The 24140-nt window shown below is 34.5% G+C and overlaps 1 protein-coding gene across 6 annotated transcripts in view; it reads left to right on the top strand.

Moving 5' to 3' along the window:
* The window catches only part of NLGN1 (neuroligin 1), a 664965-nt gene that overhangs the window by 215209 nt on the left and 425616 nt on the right, over nt 1-24140 (top strand). For 3 of the 6 annotated variants that reach the window (XM_041002944.1, XM_041002946.1, XM_041002945.1), the window contains 2 exons: nt 3183-3242; nt 10299-10451. In XM_041002944.1, the coding sequence (XP_040858878.1) occupies nt 3183-3242; nt 10299-10451 (213 nt within the window). The remainder of the gene's footprint in view (nt 1-3182; nt 3243-10298; nt 10452-24140) is intronic. The other 3 variants (XM_041002949.1, XM_041002948.1, XM_041002947.1) reach the window with 1 other exon arrangement.

Here is a 24140-nt window from a genome sequence, read left to right as displayed (position 1 = left end):
ATAGTTCGAAGCTAGGTATGTCCCATACCTTGCTTAATCCTGTGGTTTCACCACTAAATCCATTTATTGCCTGTAGGAGATATAAAACATAGTAATTACATTCACACCTTTGCAGTGACAAGAGGTCTCTACTTTCCAATTAAATCTAATTGAACTCTTGTATGTTCCTTATGAAGGAGCAACCCAGTAGTTTCAAAGCTGAATAAATCACTTCCACAGTCACATTTTAGTAGTCTAATTCTCTTCATATTTTGATGATTTGAGTCCTCCACCTGCAGCCCTAGACACACATAGATATTTATTCTCAGTTCTGCTAGAGAAATAAAGGAAATCTCTTTTCATTCTTCTTTGCCTCAATTTTGCCAAAAATGTTGATTCTCTTCTTCCCAGGGAATCTACTGTATCTGATATAAACCAGAAATTCTTGATTTTAAGAACACCCGATTCTTCCGGATTCTTTAAATACTTCTGAAATCCGTAGGATTAATCTAATCTCAGCTGAGTTTTATTTAGTTTCCATAAATGAAAGAATTCAGGTGAGAGAGTTCAACTCAGACTTCTAGGGTAAATATTTTCCCTTGAATTTGACAGACTCAGGTAATATCCGTATCCAACCCTCAGAATTGGGACAGTAAAGATTTTGTTATGCAATATCTTTGTGTCATTACTAGCTACCCTATGTTGGTTTAGAGCCACTCAAATTCTTCAGAACCATGATAATAATACAGCAGAAGACTCAATGAAACAGTCCTTTCACTGAAAAACTCTCTTTTTGTGTGCAGTATAATTTCAATTATCTCTCTGCTAATATTAATCCATTTTGGAATTGTGATCAAGACCTATGCATGCACATAAAACAGTGGGAGGGGCATGACTTACCATCACATTTAGAACAAGGATGACCCATTTTGGATACATGTATCACATATAAAATTGCTAGCTCAGTGTTTGCAGGACCTGATTGATTTCTGAGAAAAATAATCTAAATCCCCCCCAGGGGCCCTAAGAAGGGAAACATGTTTCTATCTACGTCATCCAAAAAAAATATCTCATAAAGCCCTAAACAAATTGAAGAAAATGATTTGTGATTGGTTTTCTATGTGCCTTCAAATATTAGGGACTGACAATTATTTAAAAAAAAAATAAATCTCGCATTAATGATGTCTTCACCAAAACAAGAAATTGGGCAGATTAAGTGATTTGAGAAAGTAAAATTAAAAAATTAAATGGTGCTTTTCACATTAATAAATTCCACCTATTATTAATTTACATTGCTAACCAATATGTAAAACCATAACTTTTGTATATATCCTGGAAAAGAGACACGAGGAAAAATGTAAATTTGCATTTTTTAGGTAAGAACTTATTACATTATCTAGTGAGTTGAATTATATGTGAGTTGGAAATACTTCAACTACAATATTCACTTTCAGTGATTTTAAAATTGGAACTCTAAAAGATATTCAAATTTTTGGAAGTATAACAACTTCATTGTGTGAACATCAAATTATCTTGCATAGATTTTGCATATAAACAAGGTCTTATGAAAGGCATATGCTTTTCTGTGAACATGCATCTGGATGCCAATTAACATACATTATTACTCTCATCCAGACTTTCTCTTAATGGAATGATTGCTTACAGGTGTAACTATAAAAGTATACCACTTGAATCGCTGTGTATAGTTGCTGGTCTGTATATAGAATGACCTTAAAACCATGCTGTTTTTATGAGGCAAAAATGGGTCTTCTCAATTATGTCGTCGGTTTCTACTTTTCCAGTCTTTTGATTTCTGGTTAATGTTACCATTTTCAAGGCTGCTCGCCGAGCTGCTGAGCTAATACTGTATTAGATCTCATTTTTCCTTTTGTTTTCTGGGATGGTGTTTTTCATTCTCTGCAAATAATAATACAGGATTTAATATTGAATCGCAAATAAAATGCACAGTAATCTCTGAGGTGACCTAGAAGTCTTAATCAAAATGTTTAACAATCTTTCCTATGAAGTGTGCTTAGAGTTAATGCTTAATTACGATGCTATTGAAATCAACACATGATTTTCAATCCTTTTCTTTCTTCCTTATTTTATGACTGCTACTTGATGCATGACCAAAAAACTCTTGCTTATTGCTATGTGGTTGGCTGTCCGTTAACCTGAGTGTCCTGTGTTTGTAGTGGTTGCTTTCTGCATGAAGATTATGTCATACAAGTCCAATGGTTGTGAAAACAAAAAGAGAATATGACGTTTCTCCTGCTTTTTTGTGTGCCGAGTGTGTCAATTAATGTGACAATTAAAATTACTTTCATATGGCCTTTGAATTCCCCTTTGGTATGCTCCTCCAGTGTAGCAAATTGGCATTGTTAACCATAATAGAACAATTATTAAATATTTTCAGCATTTAATACAATTATTCTCTTAAAACATCTTACTACACATAGCTACACTGGCCATGAAATTGTACAAAGACTTTTCATTATATTACTAAACCGATTATGAAATCTAAACCATGACATGGTAACTAGCTACTATTGATAACTTCTATTGATGCCATCTTTCATGGGCAGAAATCTGAGGCTATCTCTTGAAACATTTCTGCAGAGTGCACATGCCTCAGTTCCACAGCTAATATTAAATGCAAGTACATGGGGAAATATCGGTGCAATGACAAGTAATTTTAAAAAGTCACAGTTTGAAAAAATATATGAATTTAAAATTAGTAAAGTCTGAGTTAAAGTCACTTACAAAGAAATAAAAGAACAATATGAAAATGCTCATAACTGTTTTCACTAATGATATTTTATTATTTCAAATTAAGGAATGAGGTTGACCTGGTTTCTTTACCGTTGTCACTAATTTAAGTTAGAGAAAGCACTGAATACATTATTTCAACTAATAAATGTTTACTTTTTTGTATACGCTGGGTTTTTTTTTAAATCTTTCTTTATTACTTGATGCATTTTTAATTCATGATATATTAAAAATTAGATTTTCTATGATATTTTGGGGAATGTAACTTTTTTTCTTACGCAAAATAGCTAATCAACTATGATGTAACTACTTCCCCATTCTTTTTGGAAATATCCTTGAAAATTTTAGTATTTACAGCTATTTTTCCCCCTCAGTCTTGTTTATTCTTGAATTGTCTTTTTTTTTTCCCTCCATTTCTCCATTCTCAATCCTAGGTCCCCTTACAAAGAAACAGACAGATGATTTAGGTGATAATGACGGTGCTGAAGATGAAGGTATTTTTTTTCCAAGAAATCTATTTGCATGATGAGGACCTCAATCACTTTTTCCACCACTATTTTTTTACTTCTTGTCTTTTTTTGAAGAGTTGTTCTTAATTCCCGTTTTGGATGTGTTTTGTCTTCTTGCTTGTTGTTACATTTAAATACACATTTATAATTTTTTTAAAAAAATGAATGTTAAGTTTCACATTTTGATGCCAACCATTGCGATGTTTTAAAATGAGGGGCATATTTTTTTTGCTTTCTTGAACTGACTTTTGATCTGTTTCATCCCACGTTTTGACAAATTTGTCCACATCTTTGAACTAACAATCTCTCCCTTGTAGTCTCTCTGTGGCCATTTTGCATGTTTTCTAATCGATGTAACTATTTTGACCAATATCAAAACGTGTTTCATTTTTACATTTGATATTCGTTTAAAAAGAATCCCACATTCCATAAAATGAAGGACAAACTATGAGCTGAAGTAAAGTGTTTCTTAAGCAATATTTTTGAGACTTAAAATATAAGGGGACTGTTTTCTTTGCTTCATTATCATGTTAATAAAATAAAAATCTACCAATAAAAAAGGCATTTCACCTATGTAGATCATGACTAAACATTGTGAGACCACTTAAATACTCTGGTTCATAATAATATTTATGGTAGAGCTTACAGCTATTCTTTTAAGTATGATTATCAAATATGCTTAAAATCTTGAAGGACATAATTTCTAGGTTACCAAACAACCCACTTTTATTTTTTCCAAAAGTTGTTAACTCTAAGCAATAAAACATGTCCTATTTCATTAATATTGAAATTTTCTCTTTGCAACATTCTCACAACATACAGTTCTGATTGACCCTGAAAATCCTAAGTACTCAGCACATTGATTCGATGTTTGTCATTCCACTGAACCTTTACTTGATGTTAAATTGAGTGTCTCAAGAGGCTCATTGATTCTTTCATCTCATATGGGTTCCATTCAGGGGCCGTAATTTTTGTCTTTGTTTGATTGTACCTGAGTTATGTAACTCTTTCAGAGAAAGATAATAAAGCCCTTAGTTTAAAAATGATTCTCATAAACCAAGACAGAGGTGAATCAACATATTAATTATATGATTCGTAAGATTTTCCAAAATAACTTACAATCAGGCCTGCAGAGTAGCTAGTTTCCTGAGTTTTAATTCAAGGAATTGGTAATGATGGCTAGTAATTCAAGAAGTAAATTAGTCTTCATTAGGCAGTTTGTGTTTCATTCACTGATATGTGTATCTGAATATTACTTCACATTACAAAATTTAAAAAGCACTAAAAGCTTAATTTGTAGTTGTTATGCATACTTTCTATTGGAACAAACACTTAAATTGCATTGAGTTTATGACTTTTTCCTTTAGACTGATCAGCTCTCATCTCAGAAGCAGATTGAAAATTTTGGACAAAGCACTGATTACTAAATAGATGAACAACATACAGTATAGTTCCCACAAAGTTATCACTTTGAATGCTAAGAAACAATAACCTTACACAATCCATTTCAAATTATCAGTCTAAAAATACTCTTGGAAATCTGTAGTATTGAAATGTTACAGGCCTATTTGTAATAAGCCACAAGGCTTCACATGAGTAAGCTCTAGGCAGATTGCTTCTACAACTTGGAAATCTGTTGAACCCTCTGAAAATCTCTAAGTCTTACATGTTTGTATCTGACTCTTGAACCATTAAAGGAATTCACAGAGTCTTTGTCAATTCCTCCTTTTCCCAGAGTAGTCACAAGGTTAGTTTACCTGCTTTCCTATTTAAAACAGCCTTGATTGCTAATTTATTGTAATTTTATTTCTCTTAGTAAAACAGTATCCAGACATTTTCAAATGCTTTGGATACATTCCTGTTGAATGACCACATTGGGCTAAGCCTCGTGATTTTCAACCTATTTCTCAGACTTGTTTTCAAGCACACTGAACAGTTTTATACAGCCATCAAAAATATCCTAAGCCTTTATTTAAACCGTCAGATAGCATCCAAATAAGCCATCCCATCGCATCATTCAATTCTCAAAAGTATACAATGTTAAAGCAGTCGGTTGCACTTGGATCTTTTCCTCTGTGCTGTTTTTGATAATTGTGTAAGTACAAGAAGGATTAATTCAAATCACACGTACATACACACGCACACACACTTAAGAGTCTGGTTTTGCGTTTCATTTACAGTTATTGATATAGGTATGAAGGATAACTGAATCCAGTTTTCACATGCAATTCTGCTCCAAATGTTAAATCAACAGTGTTCATAAAACAAAGCATATCAATTACTTGATAAACTACTCCATCCACTTTAGATGATTTCCCAGTTCTTGTGCATTTACTATGATGTCCAGTTCCTTATTGTGGCTAACCTATTTCTAGTCAGCCAGTGAGGTTGACTGGAGTTTCTCTTCCCTAACCTGAATGGAAGACTTCATGTCTCTCCTTCACTTCCATTTCTGCAATCACTGGCCAGACAGAATTGTATCATCATTCATTTGTGTTTCACAGTAAAGGAGAACTAACTTTTTCGTGCATTATTTCGATAGTATTAACACACTAATTTGAATTGATCGATAAAAGGTCAAACAACCACCTAGATTTCTACCATTAAATTAAAGGTGTATTTGTAATTTTAAATTATGCTAAGAATATTGCAATAGTAATGTTTTAATATTTAAGTGCAATTTTATATCCTGCATAGAGTTATTTTTTTCTGTAGATGTTTATCTACTCTTCCACTCAAAGTACACTTTTGATTTTGCCCAGTCCAATGAACAATTGCCATTCCAGCTAGCGTTTCTGCATTGTCATAGTGGTTCTGAGTAACAACTGTGGCTCCGAAAAATGAAAAATATCACTGTGGTAGTGTGTCACAATTTTAAAACTGTTTAATCCCAAAGATTGTAAAATATGGGAATTTAAACATTTCCACAGTCCCTGAAGAGGTAAGAAGCCAGTAAACACACTTACTGTGATGATAGTAAATAAGAATGTTAAAAGGAATTGTGATTGTACACTTTGGTTGACTAACACAGAGAAAGCCCTACTGTTATTTTGATCTTTTGATACCTGCCAGAAAAGAAAATCCAAATACATTTAAAATGAAGAAGCCAGCTGAATGTGATGGCTCAATTGGTTAATGCTCCCTTTGCAAGTCCTGAGATCCCATAAGGGTGCTGCTTCATGTCCTGGGGGCTCCGCTTCCCATCCAGCTAGCTCCCTGGGAAAGCAGTGTAGGATGGGCTAAATCCTAGGGCACCCACACTCACTTGGGAGACTTGGCAAAAGCTCCTGACTCCTGGCTTCGGATCAGTTCAGTTCTGGCTGTTGCAGCCATTTGGCCATTTGGATAGGAAACCAGCGTATAGAATATCTTTTGCCATGTCTCTCCTTCTCTGTGTAAATCTGCCTTTCCAATACAAAGTAAATCTTATTAAGAAAAGACAAAAAAAAAACGTCTACTCAGATTCCAAGTTTATCCCTTTTTTCCTTGAAAATATCCTTTTTAGAAACTCATACAAAATATCCTTTTTAGAAACTCATACAAAACAGCTGTGTTACTTTTTCCCCTTATCATTGCACTTTTCAGAAATGAATGTGTTTAACAACACATAAAAGCAGTGTTAATCAAAAAATGTGAAACGGTTTTGCAAACATTTACATTTTTATTTGTTTCAGCTCAAGTGCTAGTGTTAAAATTTCTTTTTTTTTTTAAAGATTTTTATTTATTTTTATTGGAAAGTCAGATATACAGAGAGGAGAAGAGACAGAGAGGAAGATCTTCCATCCGATGATTCACTCCCCAAGTGAGCACAACAGCCGATGCTATGCCAATCCGAAGCAAGGAGCCAGGAACTTCTTCCGGGTATCCCATATGGGTGCAGGGTCCCAAGGCTTTTGGGCCATCCTCGACTGCTTTCCCAGGCCACAAGCAGGGAGCTGGATGGGAAGTGGAGCTGCCGGGATTAGAACCAGCACCCGTATGGGATCCTGGCACGTTCAAGGTGAGGACTTTAGCCGCTAGGACATGCCACCGGACCCTAGAGTTAAAATTTCTAACAGTATTCTGATCACTTAAGAAACTCAGTGACAGATTTTTTAGACAGTATTCTTAAGCAAAATGTAGAGTTCACTTGCTTTGACCTATAGGTGGCTAAATAATTTTTAGAGAAACAAATTAGATATAAAACATTCATTATAAATTACCAAAATCTGTTTAATGCATCTGCATTATACATGGTTAACCTCCCTGGCTTTGTTACTACCATGATGTTTGGATTAGAGAGCATTCAAGTTCAGCCTCTTTAAATTATAATCATCCTATTTATTTTTAAATTCAAAATAAATAATTGTAAGTTACTGATACTTTCTATCAAAAAGAGTTGTAGCCTACACAGATAAGTAAAATCTAAGAAAATTTGAGACAAAATATGGTAAAAATTCACATCTAGGATGAACTACTCTGATAAAACATTGAAAATTTCAGTTGCTCAGCGAGAGAAAGTGTCTAGTTTCTCAACTTTGTAAGCAATGAAAATACTGCTACATCCATGAATTTTACATATGTTAGTAATTAATATTCCTTCTAACATTAAGCTTAGCCTTATATCAAGTTAAATACCTATTTTTGAGATCATAGCATCAGAATTATACAGAGCTTTCTGAAATTAAATTCTTTATGAAGGCTTAAATCATTGAGAAGTTTGAAAACACCGTGTGGCAATCAGAATGAATTCCAAGTATCTGAAATCCTTGAAGCCTACTTTTCATAAAGAATAAAGGAATCCCACTCAAAAGAGCCTCCTAGAATCTTCCTTAATATTTTCCGTGTTTCCTGACGATGTCCACTCCATTCTGTTATTAGTATAAAATGCTTCAGGTCTTCTCGATGTGTTCCACTATTGTTTTCCAGGTGAACAGAATGGTTTTACCAAGATCTCATTACTGTTCACAGTTGGTGATTTGTAATTCTATGTAATTTTAATTAAAGAAGAATTCTGAAGCAGCCGCCCTCTGTGCTACCTCCAAGCGTACAATTAGCAGAGCCTGGTGTCTGCTGTGAACAGGCAGTTAATGATTTCAGTTTAATAATTCATTATTGCTGTTTCATTGCCAGCCGCACTAAATAAATAAATAAATAAATAAATAAATAAATAAGCAGGTAAAGCTGCACACAGTAAATAGGCGTTTCAGGTACTTGCTTTGACCGACTTTAATGGAAAACTTCTTTTACTTCTATCACAGCTCTCCACAAACCTGTAAACCAAAAATCGTCACGAATGAGTGAATACCATTTGCACCTCCAAAGATTCAAGGGAAAAAAAACACGAGTTTCTAAGCAACTAGCTGATTATTTCTCTGTCAAAGCATCATCCCCTCACTATTAACAACAAAATCAGGCTATTTTCTCAAGTTGATACAATCATATCAAACCAGATTTACACTAGCCTTTTTTAGCAATAAGACATTATTCCAATTTGAAAATTTGGGCCACAAGTTGCAATTTCTGGTCCTTAAATGACTTTTCATGTAATGAAATCCACATTAACATTGGAGTAGAAGAACTTAAACACTCACATTAGCCTTTCTTCCTACAGGAAACTTACAGCAACCTCAAAAGAATTACCACTTCTTTCAGTGAATTTATATCAAATGAATCAATTTCAAAAACTGTACCTAAGCTGTAAAAATATGGAATAATTTACTTTCATAAAAAAGGTATCCCCTGCAAAGGAAACAAATTATACCTTTAAATGATAGCCCTTAATTAAATTAAATGTAAGAGGCAAGATAACAGGTTTAATGTAATATGGCTTTAATTATGGTTGTAAAATATGGTTATAAAATATAAAATATATAAAATATCATATTATTATATAATAATGTCTTACATGTTTATAGCCATTTGTGTATATAACAATAGTATTCAATCCACCAAATAGTTAAAATCATAGTTACCATGTACAGTTTGACATCTTATTCTGTAGAAATCAGTGGATTTTGAATACTGATTATAATTAAGCTTTATTTCCATTAGCTGTTTTAAAGCACCTCATGAGGAAAAGGAAACTTAGAAAAACAAAACTAGTTGTATAAATTTCAGAGCAAAAGAAAACTTACCTTAACATTACCTTGAATTTTGGCACTTGACCTAAGCTACATTCTATTGCATTATCTACATAAAAGAAAAAAAGGAGCAGAAATGAGATTAAGAAGATTATATTATCTACACCAAAGGATTTTATATATATATATATATCTCCACACACACACAAGGATTATATATACATACGTTTGTGTGTGTGTGTATCTTGTCTATTTTCACAAGGGTAGAGTTCGTAGAACGTGGAATGAGTGAAGTCGATGGCCTAGACTTCCCATATAATATTATGTAAATGTCATTCCCTGAAAAGCACTAAAAGCAAAAGCAAGGATGCAAGCAATTTTACTACCAAAACATCTGTCTGACAGCACTCTCAAGTATGAAGCAACACTTTGTGCAATGAATAATACAATACTAGAATTATGTTCACAAATGTAAGCATAAATGACTTAACGTAACCATTTGCATTGAACAGAAAGCATTTCAGTAAATAAAAAACAAAAAAAACAGGTTTTTAATTTCTAATAGCAATGATTTAATTGCCCTGAGTTTATGATTCTTAAATTCCATATGAGGTCTATTACACTTTTTAAAAGCAGCACGAAGAGTGATTTTCATACTATTATTTCTGTCACTTTTATTGCCACCTCAGTGATCTATGAAAATGTGCTAAAATTCATCCCATTATATATTTTTCCAAATATTGTAATTTAGTTTATGATTTATAAAGAAACCTTTCTTACAGAAAATCATGGATGCCAGTTGCTCTTTTCTGCAATGGCTCATAACGTGAGTTGCTTAAGAAACACTTTAACAAAAACAGCAATGTAAAGAGCATATCTAAATCGTGCTCTATTGGCCCTAAAATAGTCATTGGGAAATATATCCTTCATTATGTTTGTTGTTTGAGGATAAGAACAATGCCGACAATTTGTTTTTCAGATATTCGGGACAGTGGGGGTCCCAAACCCGTGATGGTATACATCCACGGTGGATCGTACATGGAGGGTACAGGAAATTTATACGATGGCAGTGTCTTGGCAAGCTATGGCAATGTGATCGTCATCACCGTCAACTACCGACTTGGAGTGCTTGGTAAGACATGCCCTCTCATACTTTTCCTCTTTGATTCTTGAAGTACGTGATAGCTTTGTTTTGACTTGTTTTGGCTTGGCTTTGCGTTGTTTCACCCTATGTTCTGTGACCTTGCCATATTTATGGTGTGAATGAATCTTATGATGGTTCAGAATATTTTATGATGGACAAGTGTGATTTTAAGGTTTGAAATAAACAGGTAATATAATTATTTCCCTTGTGGAGAACTGTAATGACCTGGTTTGGCTGCATGAAACTACGAAACAAAATAGCAAGTTTTACTAAAGAAGAGTTAGTTTATGGACAATTTTTTCCTTCTACTTTTGTCTTTTTACAGTGATAGAAAGGTGTCTGAGATTTGCCATGAGCTAGAGAACAGTTTATGTAATCTTCCGGAACACCTGTGTGGCTTGGGTGTGTGCAATGATTGTTCACCATATAGACATTTTTTTTTTTTCCAATTGGGATGAGGGGTTGGAAAATCTGCTACGATTAAAGCTATTTTCTTTCAATATAATTGATTAAATAATGGAATGTGTAAAATCGCAGAATGATTTCACAAAATGACAGAAGGTCAATTGAATAAAATGAACTATTTTCACACCTGTTACAACACCAATGCAGAAATCTTTGGGTTTGAAAACCATACAGAGAAATATTATTTGTAAATAACTTGTAGGATAGCCTGACAAGTAATCAAAGATAAACTACAAATATAATGGTATAGTGGTGTTACAATTTCGTAAGTAAAATTACTTCATCATTCTTCATTTAGCAGATTTTGTTAAAGTGACATGACAAAGCCAAAAAAGAATTTTTTACTGTAAAAAGTTTCATCAAACATGTATCAAAACTTTTATCCAAGTTGTATCCTACACTGCAGACTTACAGGGATGTCATTTACAATTTTCTCTCAATATAAAGAATCATGTTGCTCTTTTATTCTTCAAAACAGTTAGAAAAGGGAATTTAAATTACTCTTTTCTACAATTGCTATTAATATATTTATACCAGGTTGAGAGCCATATTTTCCCTCTTCAGTTTTAAGAATTATTTTTATTCTTGTAATAACATAATTCTATGTTCATACCAATCCCAAAATGAAAAATAGAATGATGTTTGTGTCTCAAGTTCAACTGTCCTGGAGAAGGATACATTGTAGCAGTGCGAAGGAGGTGAACTTTTTATCTTTTTCTATTTGTTATTTTGAATTTTGTCCTAGTGTAACTTACACAACCAATATCTTGCATCAGTGCAAACATAAGATATGTTTGGAACATTGTTTAAGTTCACATAAATTCTTCCACAGTGGTTAATTAATCAAGTATTGCTTAAGATGCTCTTACAGTCTCAGTAGATGGGGAGAAGAACCAAAGACAACACTAGACATTGGAAGACATATAAATGTCAGTAGGTATTAACAATCTGTGCTCCCACTTGTTTCTGGTCAATCACTTAAATTTGAAGTTGCGAATATCTCTGAAACACTTACTTCTAATTATTCTCTTGCTTCTAGTTCAGTTGTGCTTATTGATTATTCTCGTATGTTTGAATTTCATAAAAGTGAAAATATTGAACAATCATCACATTTGTAGTTTGAAAACTTAAAGGTAAACGCACTATCATAGTAGGAATGTTCCTGCAAAGTGAACAGGCTTGTGTGCTTATTTAAAGCATGCGTTAGCAACACTTTGTGACACCTCTATTAGTTGCTGGTTTTACTTATAGCAGAGTAATATTTTGTCAAATGGATTTTGTTACTCTAGTAGACATGTTGTTCGATTTTAAGTAGTCACAAGTTGTGTGAGCATTTGTGTTGGCCCAGACTAAAATTTACATCCATCGCCTAGCCTATGTTTTGAATAATTGGATTACAAGACAACAGATTAGCCAGTTCATAAAATGCGGATCTGACCTATCCGTTGCTACTTTTGTATATTGGCAAGCAGTGTTGGTGTTTAGTAGGGATAGTCTTCCCAATGTTAAATATATCTTTTTGCTACTGAAATTTAGAATTTGAACTTTAGTTGGTTTCTTTATTCTTTCTGAAAAACACCACACACACACACACACACACACACACACACACCTAGCTCAAGTCCCATAGAGAACACTATAAAGGGATATTTGTCAAGAGGGATGCCATTGTTAGTAAAGTATTTGCAGGTGTGTCTTAGAATATTGACTGTAGAACACATCGATTCTGATGACCTTCTTCCTCAGATAAGCATTAAGCCTCATGAAAATGTATTTAGATGGGTCACTTCATTGGAAGGACAGTTGCAGACATCATTCAGCATGTAGTATGAGGGCTGTACCACAGCCAGATCAATAATTCAGCTGTCAGTTGAACTACAGCCTGGACTACTGGGGAATTTTGAGTTGATTGTTGTGAATAATTTGGCTGAAAGTAACTGTACTTGAGTTGCTTGGAAATTAAGTAGGAATAAGATGGAATATCGCATTCGAGGAAATCCTGAGTTTTGTTTTGATCTAGGTGTTTTGATGTGAGGAAAATAAACTGTAGGGTGGAAAGTACAATTTGTTGATTACTAACACTATTACTCTGAGGTGATTGATAGAAAAATTGAGTATTTCTGGAACAAGTAATTTAGTTAGTATTGGTTAAAAAATTGCCATTCTGAGTGGGAGGGGGCTTCGTGCATTTTTGTTTGTAGTGAGAAGCAGGATTGAAAATGTTCTGTCAAAATCATTCTTGCAACTAGTTAGTGCCCAGGGCACAGTTTTAAGTACTTCATATGATAAGAATGTGCTTTGCTTATTGGATAAGGACAATACTTGCTCTTATATCATTGGTCTGAACAAACTGGTAATGGCTCCATCAGAGTTCCTCCACCTACCCTTCAGTGGTTTCCGTAGGAGTGGAAATAGGCTGTTTGCTGTACTGTGAATGCTATTCCCTCTGAAAGCACTATGCTGACGATTCTGTATCTGTGACTACATCTGCAGCACTTTGCCTGTTAAGGTGTCTCCCCCAGTTTCACCTTAAGTTCTTGTTAACCTTGTTGTACAACACTGAGCGTAGACTTTCCCTCCCGCTGTTTACATTTTGTGTCCTCAGATGCTTTTGACATAAATTCTTCCTTTCTTCAAGATTTATTCAACAAATTGTGATATGCTCAAGAATATATTTGAAACACTTACTAGTAATATTTTAAAATACGTAAGTACATGGTTAATAAAAATTAGCCACTTAGAACCTACAGAGGGATTCTGTGATTGCACATTCTCAAAAGGAAAAAAACAACCAGTGTTACATATCATGATTTATAGGTGCACTATTGGAAAAGTGAATGTAAATGAAATGTTTGGATGAGACATTATACACAAAAATTGTGGAAATTTTGAAGCTACTCAGATAATAATGTATCTTAAAACTTTTTAAAATGCATTAATTAATTTGGTATTTAAATGTGTTTCAATAAATTTTACTTCTCTAAATTTAGAGTAATTTGTGACTTTTACATTTCAGAGAAAAAGAAACATTTTAATAATGTTATGAGGATCTAACTTCAGGAAACATGGTTTTTTCCTGATTGCAATTTAATAAGGAACTTGTACCATAATGTCAGTGTTTTGGAGACATTTATGTAGTTCGTAATTTTAGTCCACATGATAAAGTCTTAAATATTTCATAAGTATGGATTTCTATCGGTATTTGGCAAGTTTTGAGAAAAGAATCTAATTAAGTACTTAGAAATTTAATATCTACACATCCCATGCATAAAAAATTTTGAAATAAAGCCCAAACACTTTTAGAGAATTCCATTTAGTTTGTCTCATAAGGCCACTTAAAGCTGAATTCTTTAAATTAAATTTTTATTAACTTTACCACTTTATCAATTTTAATGAATACATACATTTATATGCTATTAAATTTTGTGAACAAGATTTCTTCATTATTAAAACTAGATTGTGTGTACAATAAAAACTTTACAAATTATGAGACAAATGACAGAAATAAGTATCACTTTAATGCAATGCAATCAACAAGTTTGCTTGCAGGAACATGCATATTCTATGAGGCATAATAGGTAAGGGTATAATAGTTAAAGGTATTTTGATTAGAGAAGAGAAATAAATGGTATTTAATAGTAGTTGATATTTCACTTTATAAATTTTATTAATTGATGTATACCTTACATCACTTGCTATATATAAGAAGAAAATTTAGAACAATAGAAAAAAGAAAGAAACATATTAGCTAGATGAGGAATCAATGATTGAGATTCATATTTTTAGCTTAAATAGACTTAGAGCAAGATATGCTAAAATTCTATATTTTGTTCATGATTTTAAATGGATGTTAATTCATCAGTCAGTTCAATATTTTGTCATTGTCCTTATTTTCTGAATTGTTTTGGTTTGTCCCTGACTCTAAAAGTTAAAAAAATAAATAAAAACTCAATTGTGATTTGTATTTTACAGAGACGAGATCTAAGACATATAAAGTTTATACCAGTTTAAAGTTCTTCTATATGTCCAAATATATTTTGTGAAATAAAGGAGACAGCCAGTTTGTCTTTGGGTTAAAAACTATCTTCATGGAGTTCATACCACTTAGCAAAGCACAAGAAGTGATGATTCCTGGGGTTACTTGAAGGAAAGGGACAGTCCTTTGATTTCTTTTAAGCATTCATAATATCCCTAAATCGAAAACTGCAAATAATGTGTTTATGAGCCATACATGTAAATGGATTGCTAAGATTACATTTGTACATTCAATAAAGATGCTTAGGCCACAAATATGTACATCAATTGAACCTAAATGAGATCCTAGCTCTCACGAAAAGTAAAAAAAAAAAAAAAATGTGTTGAATTTCAACATTATCATTACCAAGATGTCGGAACGTATGTACTCAGCAGGAAACAACATGTTAATACATTTTCCTCATACTGTAGTTCAAAGAATTTACCATATAAATTGTGCTGTTAGAATAATAGAGGAATTGTGCGATAATAGCATCAGTATATGATTCAAGGTAAACTTCTCTAAAAGCCAAACAAATAAATGTTGACAGCTTATACAGGACCTTCTAACAAAGAACTGGCCAAATGCACTGCAAGGGAGATATTTGATGGTGACTGCATATGATACAATAGAACTAAGTATCAGTTTAAAGCAATGGTTGGACGACAACTTGAAAAAGGAACTATGATCTCTTTGGACTGTTGGTTGTTTCAATGGTTATGTCATCCTGCATGTGCCAGCTGCTAATGTATTTTAGATTGTCACTGAAGTAAACTGTAGTGTAGATATAGACTTATCTTTGGGGAAAATACTTATGTAGCGATGGTATGCAAAATACACTAACAGTTTATGATTTTTGTCTACTTATTGCCCCCAAATTATTTTGGTAGTTATGAAAAAGCACAGCTGTTTAATTATGGCAAAATGTTATAAACAATACTGTATGCCACTTAAAAATATTTGTTAGTTAAAACAAGAATGAAATATTTTTCTGATTCAGTTATATAGAATCATTACTTTTTTTTCATTCAGTGTTCATTTGTTCACTGTAAACTGGATAATATTTATGAAAAAATTCCTCCTTTGAGAGAATTCTGAAAAATAAATTAAATCAGTGGACTATTCCATAGGTTACTAACTGTTGGGAAGACAGAACTTTACCCAAATGGTGTACTGTACATAGATAACTGTCTCTAAAACTCTACAGGAATGACAAGTTCAATGCCAAGGAAATTACTTTAACCCAGAGATTCGGCAGTGGCATCTCTGAGATGACACTGACGTTTAACTTTCACATTGAGAAAAACCCTTGACATTTGTCCCAAGGACTTCCAGCTTGCCCGTTTCACGGAGCATGTTTCTTTTTCCTGTTCTAAATCGATCTATCTCTAACAGAAGACAGAGTTTATTGCCCTTCTTAAGCCTGCTTCTTTCGTGGAATCATCCCAGGCTTTCTTCCTACAACGCTGCGTCTCCTTGGCTGGCTTTTCCTCTCCTATCCACACCTCTAAACATTGCAATGCCATTACCAAAACATTTCTCTCCTTTCTTCTGGTCAAATGCGTCTCTAGGATACTTTGTGTTCTCTGCTTAGGAGTGATTTTCCAAAAATGGGTCATCAAGAGATTGACCTTTCCTTAGAACTCCAGACTTTTTGCTTACCTGTGCCTATCAACCTCCCCATGCAGTTCCATAATAATGATTTCCAACTAATCTGACAAAAATAAGTTGAATTTCTCTGTCTTTGTTGTAATAATAATTGCAGCAACAATACTTTCCATGTTTGTTGAGGACTCGCATTCTAAAAGCTATTTTAAGTGGCTATGTTATTTAATTCCTACAAGTTAGGCTTGGTTTTGTTTTCCAGATTCTTATAAGTGCAGAAACAAGAGAATGGAGAGGCTAAGTTCCGTATTCCCAGTCACACAGGTCAAGTAGCAGTCTAAGTGGGGAGCCAGTATGTTAACATACTGTACTGGTGCAACTGGCTTTCCCATTTGTCTGCATGATCAAGTAACAGCTCCTGATTTTCCCTGATTCATATTTCTGCTTGCTAGGCAACTTGCAAGTTCATCACATTTTCTTACTGAACATTCGCAATGTACAACAAGCATCTGGCTCCTTCCTGCCATTTTCCCCTTAAACTTTATTGAGTCACGCTGAGCTTCTACCTTGTCTCCTCTCCTTCCGTTTCCCATTTTATACTATATTCTTCAAACTGCACAGTAATACTGTTTTAGAACAAATTATACCTCCTCCTAGCTCTGTGTAGCACTCTCCTCTGGCTTCCCATGATCCGATCTGCATGAAAATTCAAACTCCCTGTTTGAAATACCCATGATAAGGTTTTGGCTTGTATCTCAAGAGCTCTTCCTTTTTGGTCCCTGCCAGTTTTCCTTTTGAAACATATTGAGAGCATCCCTGCTCTCAGGATCTTAGACCTGACATTGCCTTGCCAGAAATCTTTGTGGATATAATTCGCTACATTTCTGATCTTGCTTTAAATGTCATCAACTGAGTCCACCCATATTCATACAATCTAAAATGAGCTACCGTGTCACAAGTTAACTTTCCTTTAACATTTTTTATCATGTACTAATTATTTCATGTTTTATTACTAGTTCTTAGCATCCCAAATTGTAAGGTAATCACTGAAAGGTGATACTTGCTCATAAGGTTTTATTTGAACTGGACCACTCGTGTGCTCGTAGTTCAGTGGTAGTTTCAGAGAAGAAGAGCAAGGTAAAAGAAGAAGGCAGAAGCTTAATGTGTTAAGAAAGAAACAGAACTGAACAAATGCAGTTGAAATGCATAGGCAACATACTGTGTAGTATTACGTTAAAATTGTAGAACTTTCAAGAACACTGAGAGAAAATCACAGCACCGAGTAGCTTAGTGATGTGGCTCAATTTGTATGTAAACAATGTTTGGGTTGGCCTGGGTCTTGGTCAAAGTGGACATTCTGTTAAGGATACAGAAACCAGGACCTCACCTTCATTAGAGTGAGATGGTTGGTAGTCAGGATCTGAAGCTCACATGTTAATCTGAGAAGATTGGAAGGACCAGGTTAACCTTGGTTGACTCAGGAGATTGTGAGAATCTATCATACAAAGGGCAGCATAGAGATCTTGCTAATTTTGCTATTTTCGGTGATGAAATTGACCAAGCCACCACTATGGATACTTTTTAAAGTTTCTGCTTTCAAGCGTTGTGAATGAATCATATTATTCCAGCATAATTACAGAGACTGACCAATGTGAGAAATTAAAATAATTTGTGTTATACTTCCTTTTTTGATATACACATGTTACTAATACAGCCTCGTGTGAGTTCTGAGTTGTCTTAAAATAATGTGTTTTTCATTATCTTGAGTAGTTTTGCTGTCACATGCTAAGCAGTTGTCATTATGTGTTTCCTGAGTTCCTTGAGTCATCAGAGGTTTCAAATCAGATCACAGAACACGGAACGAAAATTTCCCTCATTCCTTGAGAAGACGCTTTTCTGGGACTAGAATTATATGATTATTACCAGGCTCTCAAAGAACTGTACTATCTATACCATAAACATATTTAACTTAATTTTCAGAGCAGAAACCATCTTCTTGATCCATTCAGTCCTTCATTCCACTAGCATTTTTTAAGGGCCAGCCCGAATCTCCCAGTGTTGGTTTTAGCAAGGTTGAAGCCATTCCTTCATTCTTTCCTCTCTGTACCTCACAATGTGTGAAGAATAGTGAAATGTCACTAACACAAATGATATTAGAAAAAATCTGGATGTGTTTGATGTCCAAAAGAACAGAGTGCTAAGAACATGATAATTTACCCCATCAATATTTGTCAGCTGTTGGTGGAGGTTAAATGCCAAATTTCAGAAAATGGTCTGTGTTACTCTCATGCCAATACGATGATGTTAATTTTTTTTCCTCCTATGCATTTACAAAACTAAATATTAACAGATAAATATTTTGATATATCTTTAAGGAGATAAGATAATTAGAAGGCAAACAAATAGTTTAAACAAGCAGCTGTGGCAAATCTCCAAACAGACCACCCACAAACAACCAGGCTACGTTAGCTATTCGAATTAAAAACAAAACTCCTTTGTGCAATGTGAAATAGAGCCGGAAGGTGTCTCAAAGCAGTGACTAGCCTTGAGCCTCATACTGGCTTTGAAGAGGGTAGCCATAACACCTTCTGACAAAAGCCGTGACATTTAAAAAGTAATCACACTGACAACTTCAAAACTTATAATGGTCCAAGGCCAGAGAATCAAATTGGCCGAGAACTCAGTGCGGATGTCCAACATAAGTGTCAAAGACTTAACTATTTGAACAGTCCCCACTGCCTTCCAAGGACTACATCAACAGGAAGCTGGGAACAAGACAACGAGCCAGGTGTCTAATTGAGGTACTCTCACCTGTGCTATACTGACACAAGCATTCCTAGACCCATCTCACATGACTGACATTTTAAAATGAACATGAGTTCACCCAACGCCAGTTTTTTCTGTTCATAAAACAGGCAGGGGAAGCTTGCTTGGGTTTTGCTTTTTAATTTCATTCTGCCTTTTAGTGGTTTTATTTCCTCCCCTGATACTTGCTTGCTCGACAAGGTAGCATTCCCCTTCTTTCCTGTTCTCTATTGTGATCTTAGGTGTTTATTCACTGCACTGTTGTGTCTTAAATATGGACCGTCGTGCCATTTGCCAGGACACCTCATTTACCCTTCTCTTCTTTCTTTGTTTCTGTATATTTCCTTAAACCACTTATTCTACATATATATACATATATATATGTATATGTATATATGTGTGTGTATATATATATATATATATATTGCTTTTGCTCTTTGCATTTTTAGTTTCAAATGACATGCTTTGATTCTTTACAATTTCTATATAGTCGCCTTTGGATTCCTCTTGCTTTTATCGACTTGCCTTAGATTATCTGTTTGTCTTTCAAATTAGCTCCTGATCCTCCAAACCCAAGATCACATGCTATTCCATCCCCAATCACAGCCAGACAGATCACATTAAAAAATAGGCAGATGGGTCAGGCAGGGTAGCCTAGCTATTAAAGTCCTCACTGTGCACACTCCAGGATCCCATACAGGCACCAGTTCTAGGCCTGGTAGATCCGTTTTCCATCCAGCTCCCTGCTTGTGGTCTGGGAAATGCAGTCGAGAATGACCCAAAGCCCTGGAAACCTGCACCTGCATGGGGGATCTGGATGAGAGTCCTGGCTTCTGATTGACTCAGCTCTGGCCTTTGCTGTCACTTGGGAGTTGAATCATCAGGCAGAGGATCTTCCTCTCTGTTTCTCCTACTCTCTGTATATCTGACTTTTCAATAAAAAATACATATATATTTTAAAAATTGGCAGATCAAAAGTTCTCTTTATCTCTATCTGCTCTGTATCTAGCTGGTTTATTGATATATCAATTGCACATTTTCCATGCTCTCATAGACCTGCTGCCATATGGTGCTGCCACAGCAAACTTCTACCTTGTTTTGGTTTCTTCTGAGGCCAGACCTGCTGGCTCACAGTTGCCATGATCATTATCAAACCTTCTCTTGTCACACATGCCTATCATGCCGTTTCTCTATCACTGTGTCATTACCATGCTCTCAATCTTTTAGGTACGATTGATCTTTCTTTTCTCTAGGATGTTTTTTCTGTCCTCCCCACAGCAGAGCTAACCTAGTTTTCACCAGGGAATGCATAAGGTTAATCCTGTGTGTTATACTTAGGCATTATTTGCTTCACAGAGTAGATGCATTGCCATCCAAATTAGCAGATATATTCTGGCTCTTAATGGATTTCCATTTTCCAGGAAGCCGGCATAATCCTCTGCATACGTAACCAAGTCCTCAGTGAACATGTAAATGGCTGTGTCACTTCCTAAGAATCCCCGTGTCTAGGTGTGTACCTGCAGGCGGGTGGTAATGAATGTGAATTTTGAAAGATCTTAATCCAGTGTCCACATGAGCCTCACAAGGTGCCACACAAGTGGAGTGAAGGCTTATAGAAGGGTAGCCAGCCTATGCAGTGGAGTGGCATTCTCCAGAGAAATGTTCCATATGCTGGAACAATTATGCATTGTCAGAAGCTGACAGAGGTTAGGGTGAAAGACCTTGAAATCCCTTTTTCTCCAAGAATGTAGAACTACTATTTTATATTAGAATGTTCTTAGCATGATATTGCTAGGTACTTTTCAGGGGTGTAATGTGTTTCAATCCATATATAGCATGCATATTGACCATTTAACATTTGTGTCTCCTTGGGGAGATGTGCTCTGCCATGAGCTGAATGCCTCAGAGCGAGGATGCTCACGTACTCCTTCAGAATATCCAAGTGTATTTTCTAAATTTAGCTTTCTAATAATGCAGAATCCAGAGATGGTTCCTGCTACTTACATACGAAATGCGTATGAAGTTCCTAGATTCGGGTTTTGCCTTCAGGCAGCTGTGGGCATTTCTGAAGGCATTACTGAAGTAAACCAGTAGTCACAAGCTCTCCTATCTCCTTCTCAAACAAGTATGTTCAAATGAAAAGAAACAAAACTTTGAAAATTTAAAAACTGATTTATGACTGGTTAATAAATTCAAAACAATAGATTTAATTAGTATTCTTGGGAAATTTCTCATGTGAAACTGGTACTATTTTTCATCTGACTTTTATAAGTGATGATGCTTCCGTTTGGAAATCTTTTGGGAAAGCTGATGCGTTTCCCTGAGAGAAGACTTAGCCAAGAAAAATATTAATTTTTGTATATGCTGGGGTCTATATTTGAGCTTTGAAAAAAAGGGCATCTTTTCTACAAAATTCATTTCTCTTAGAGAATATGCGACATACTTAACAACAAGTTGCCAAAAGTAACTCTTAGTTGTACTAAGTAGAAGGGATCTTTCTCTTGACAGAAAAAGATGTAGATATTCACTTGCTATTTAATTATGTTAAACTTATTTAAAATTCCACTCTGTGCAAATATAAGCTTCAATGGATATGTAATATTTATCGATTTTCAATTTGAATAAAAGATTGCTTCAGGTGATAGCATTTTCCTTTGAAAATAACATAATTCTGTCTAGTTTGTCAGACAACACATTTGCTTTTCAATGTGTGTATTGGGCTAGACTGTTATATAGCTGGCCTGCAACATTTACTAAAGCTGAAAGTTTATAGAAGATGCTTAGCATTTGGCTTTGTTTCCAGGAAAAACATGTTTAGAAAGCTCATACATCAGATGTATATAAATGTTCTGATTCTAGACTGAACTCTATCTAGTATGAGGAAATTCATATATTCCCTTAGTAATAATTTTGTAATAATCAATACACCAAAAGAATTTAGAAATATAATTAATTATGCCATTCATTTACCTATTTTGCCCTTATTTTTTTTTCTAGAAAGTATTTAGGATAGCTTTGTTAGAGGGTATATAATAAAATTAAATATAGAAACAGATAAATGATGAATTATATCTAGGGAAAACAGATGAATTCAAAAGCAAGTAATGCTCTCTAAATAATTTCAGAATAGATGGATGTATGCTCTGAATTAAGACAGCACAAGGTTCATTTAGTTCTTGATATCAGAAGTATTGTTGAAACATGTCACGCCTTCTGAGAAATCAAAGGTTTTCTAGGAAATAAGTTTTTCAAAAGAAATTTCTTGTGCAGGACTTCATGTTTTAGGGACAATTATAAAAGTAGAATCCCTGATGAAAATGCTTTGGATAGAAATGGCCAGAACCCAGTACTATAAGTCGATTGTTCTCTATACTTGGATCTGCTATGCTTGTCAACAACCACCTGTGGCCGTACCTTTCTTGACCTAGTCCCAGGTCATCCACTAAATGTTCAGAAGATCAGCAGAGAACACTAATTATAAATCATTATAGACAAGTGGATTTTTTATGTAGGTACATATTCTACACACCGATTTTTCTAATTGGTATTTGCATTGTATCAGAAAAGCGATTACTTAACTTTTTTGACCCATTAACAGAGGAGAATTGAATCAGTGAGTCTGTACTAAAAACTTTTCCTGTGACTATCCCATTCATCCTTCATCCTTAAAAAGGAGGGACAATTTACTTGCATTTGAGGATATAAAGAACAGTATGATATGATCAAGAACTACCACTCTGCTATCTGCAATTTATCGAGTTTTCTTTTTCTTGCTCTTTATTTTGCCTTGTCCTTTAAAAATAGAAAATAAAACAAAAATAAAAAGATAAAGAAACACATCTGGAGACATCACCTGCAACCTCGGAGTACCATACGAGCACTAGTTTCAGTCCTGGTGGCTTCACTTCTGCTTAAACTCCCTGTTAATTGACAGGGAAAAGCAGCAGAACGTGGTTCAGGTGCATGGTTCATGGTCCTGCTCACCAATGTGGGAGACCCAGAAGAGACCTTTGGCTTCAGTCTGATCTAGCCACAGTGGTTTCAGCCATCTGGAGATCTGGAGTTCTGGGGAGTGAAGCAGCAGATCAGCAGAAAGAAAGTATCTTCTCTGTTTCTCTCTCTCTCTCTCTCACTCACTCTCTCTCTCTCTCCTCTTTTTCTCTCTTTGTGTCTGTGTTTCCTTTTCTTTCTATATCTCTGGCTTTCAACTGAATAGATTCTTACAAGCCCTGTTTTATGAAGACAAAAGAATAAAAAGCTAATTAACTATAATTGTATGTCATGTTGGTTAATTCTGTATGACTTAAGTGATATACAGTAGATGATGTTGGACAAATCTACCTTCATTGAGATCAGTAAAACATAAAAGATATTTATTTAAAGTAAAACATAATTTAAAACATCTTCACATTATAACAGCTATCTTTGGAAATAGCTGCTTGGTTTAAGATCAGTGGAATATAGAACACGATTAAAAATGTCTCATACTTCAAGAAGTCCAGGGAAATATGTATACTGTATAAAGTGCGCAGGTTCCAGTCTTTTGTACCAAGATAAGCTCATTTTTAATTATAGTTTCTGTTTTCCATGAACTTTTTAACACATTCTCTTACCCAAAATATCAAAGAGGAATCAATACTTCAAAATCATTTAGCATTATTATTTTTTAAAACCAATGATCTTTTTAAAGATGATTTTATATATTAAGGAAAAAAAAAACTTGGTTATTCTTAAAATCTGTAGTTTGCATTTTGCCACATTATAGTTTGGAAAGCTGTTTCGAGATC

Source organism: Ochotona curzoniae, unplaced genomic scaffold, assembly GCF_017591425.1.
Source record: "Ochotona curzoniae isolate NIBS_2020 unplaced genomic scaffold, NIBS_Ocur_1.0 scaffold_2587, whole genome shotgun sequence".
NCBI classification, from domain to species: Eukaryota; Metazoa; Chordata; class Mammalia; order Lagomorpha; family Ochotonidae; genus Ochotona; species Ochotona curzoniae.
This window is presented reverse-complemented; position numbering and strand designations above follow the sequence as displayed.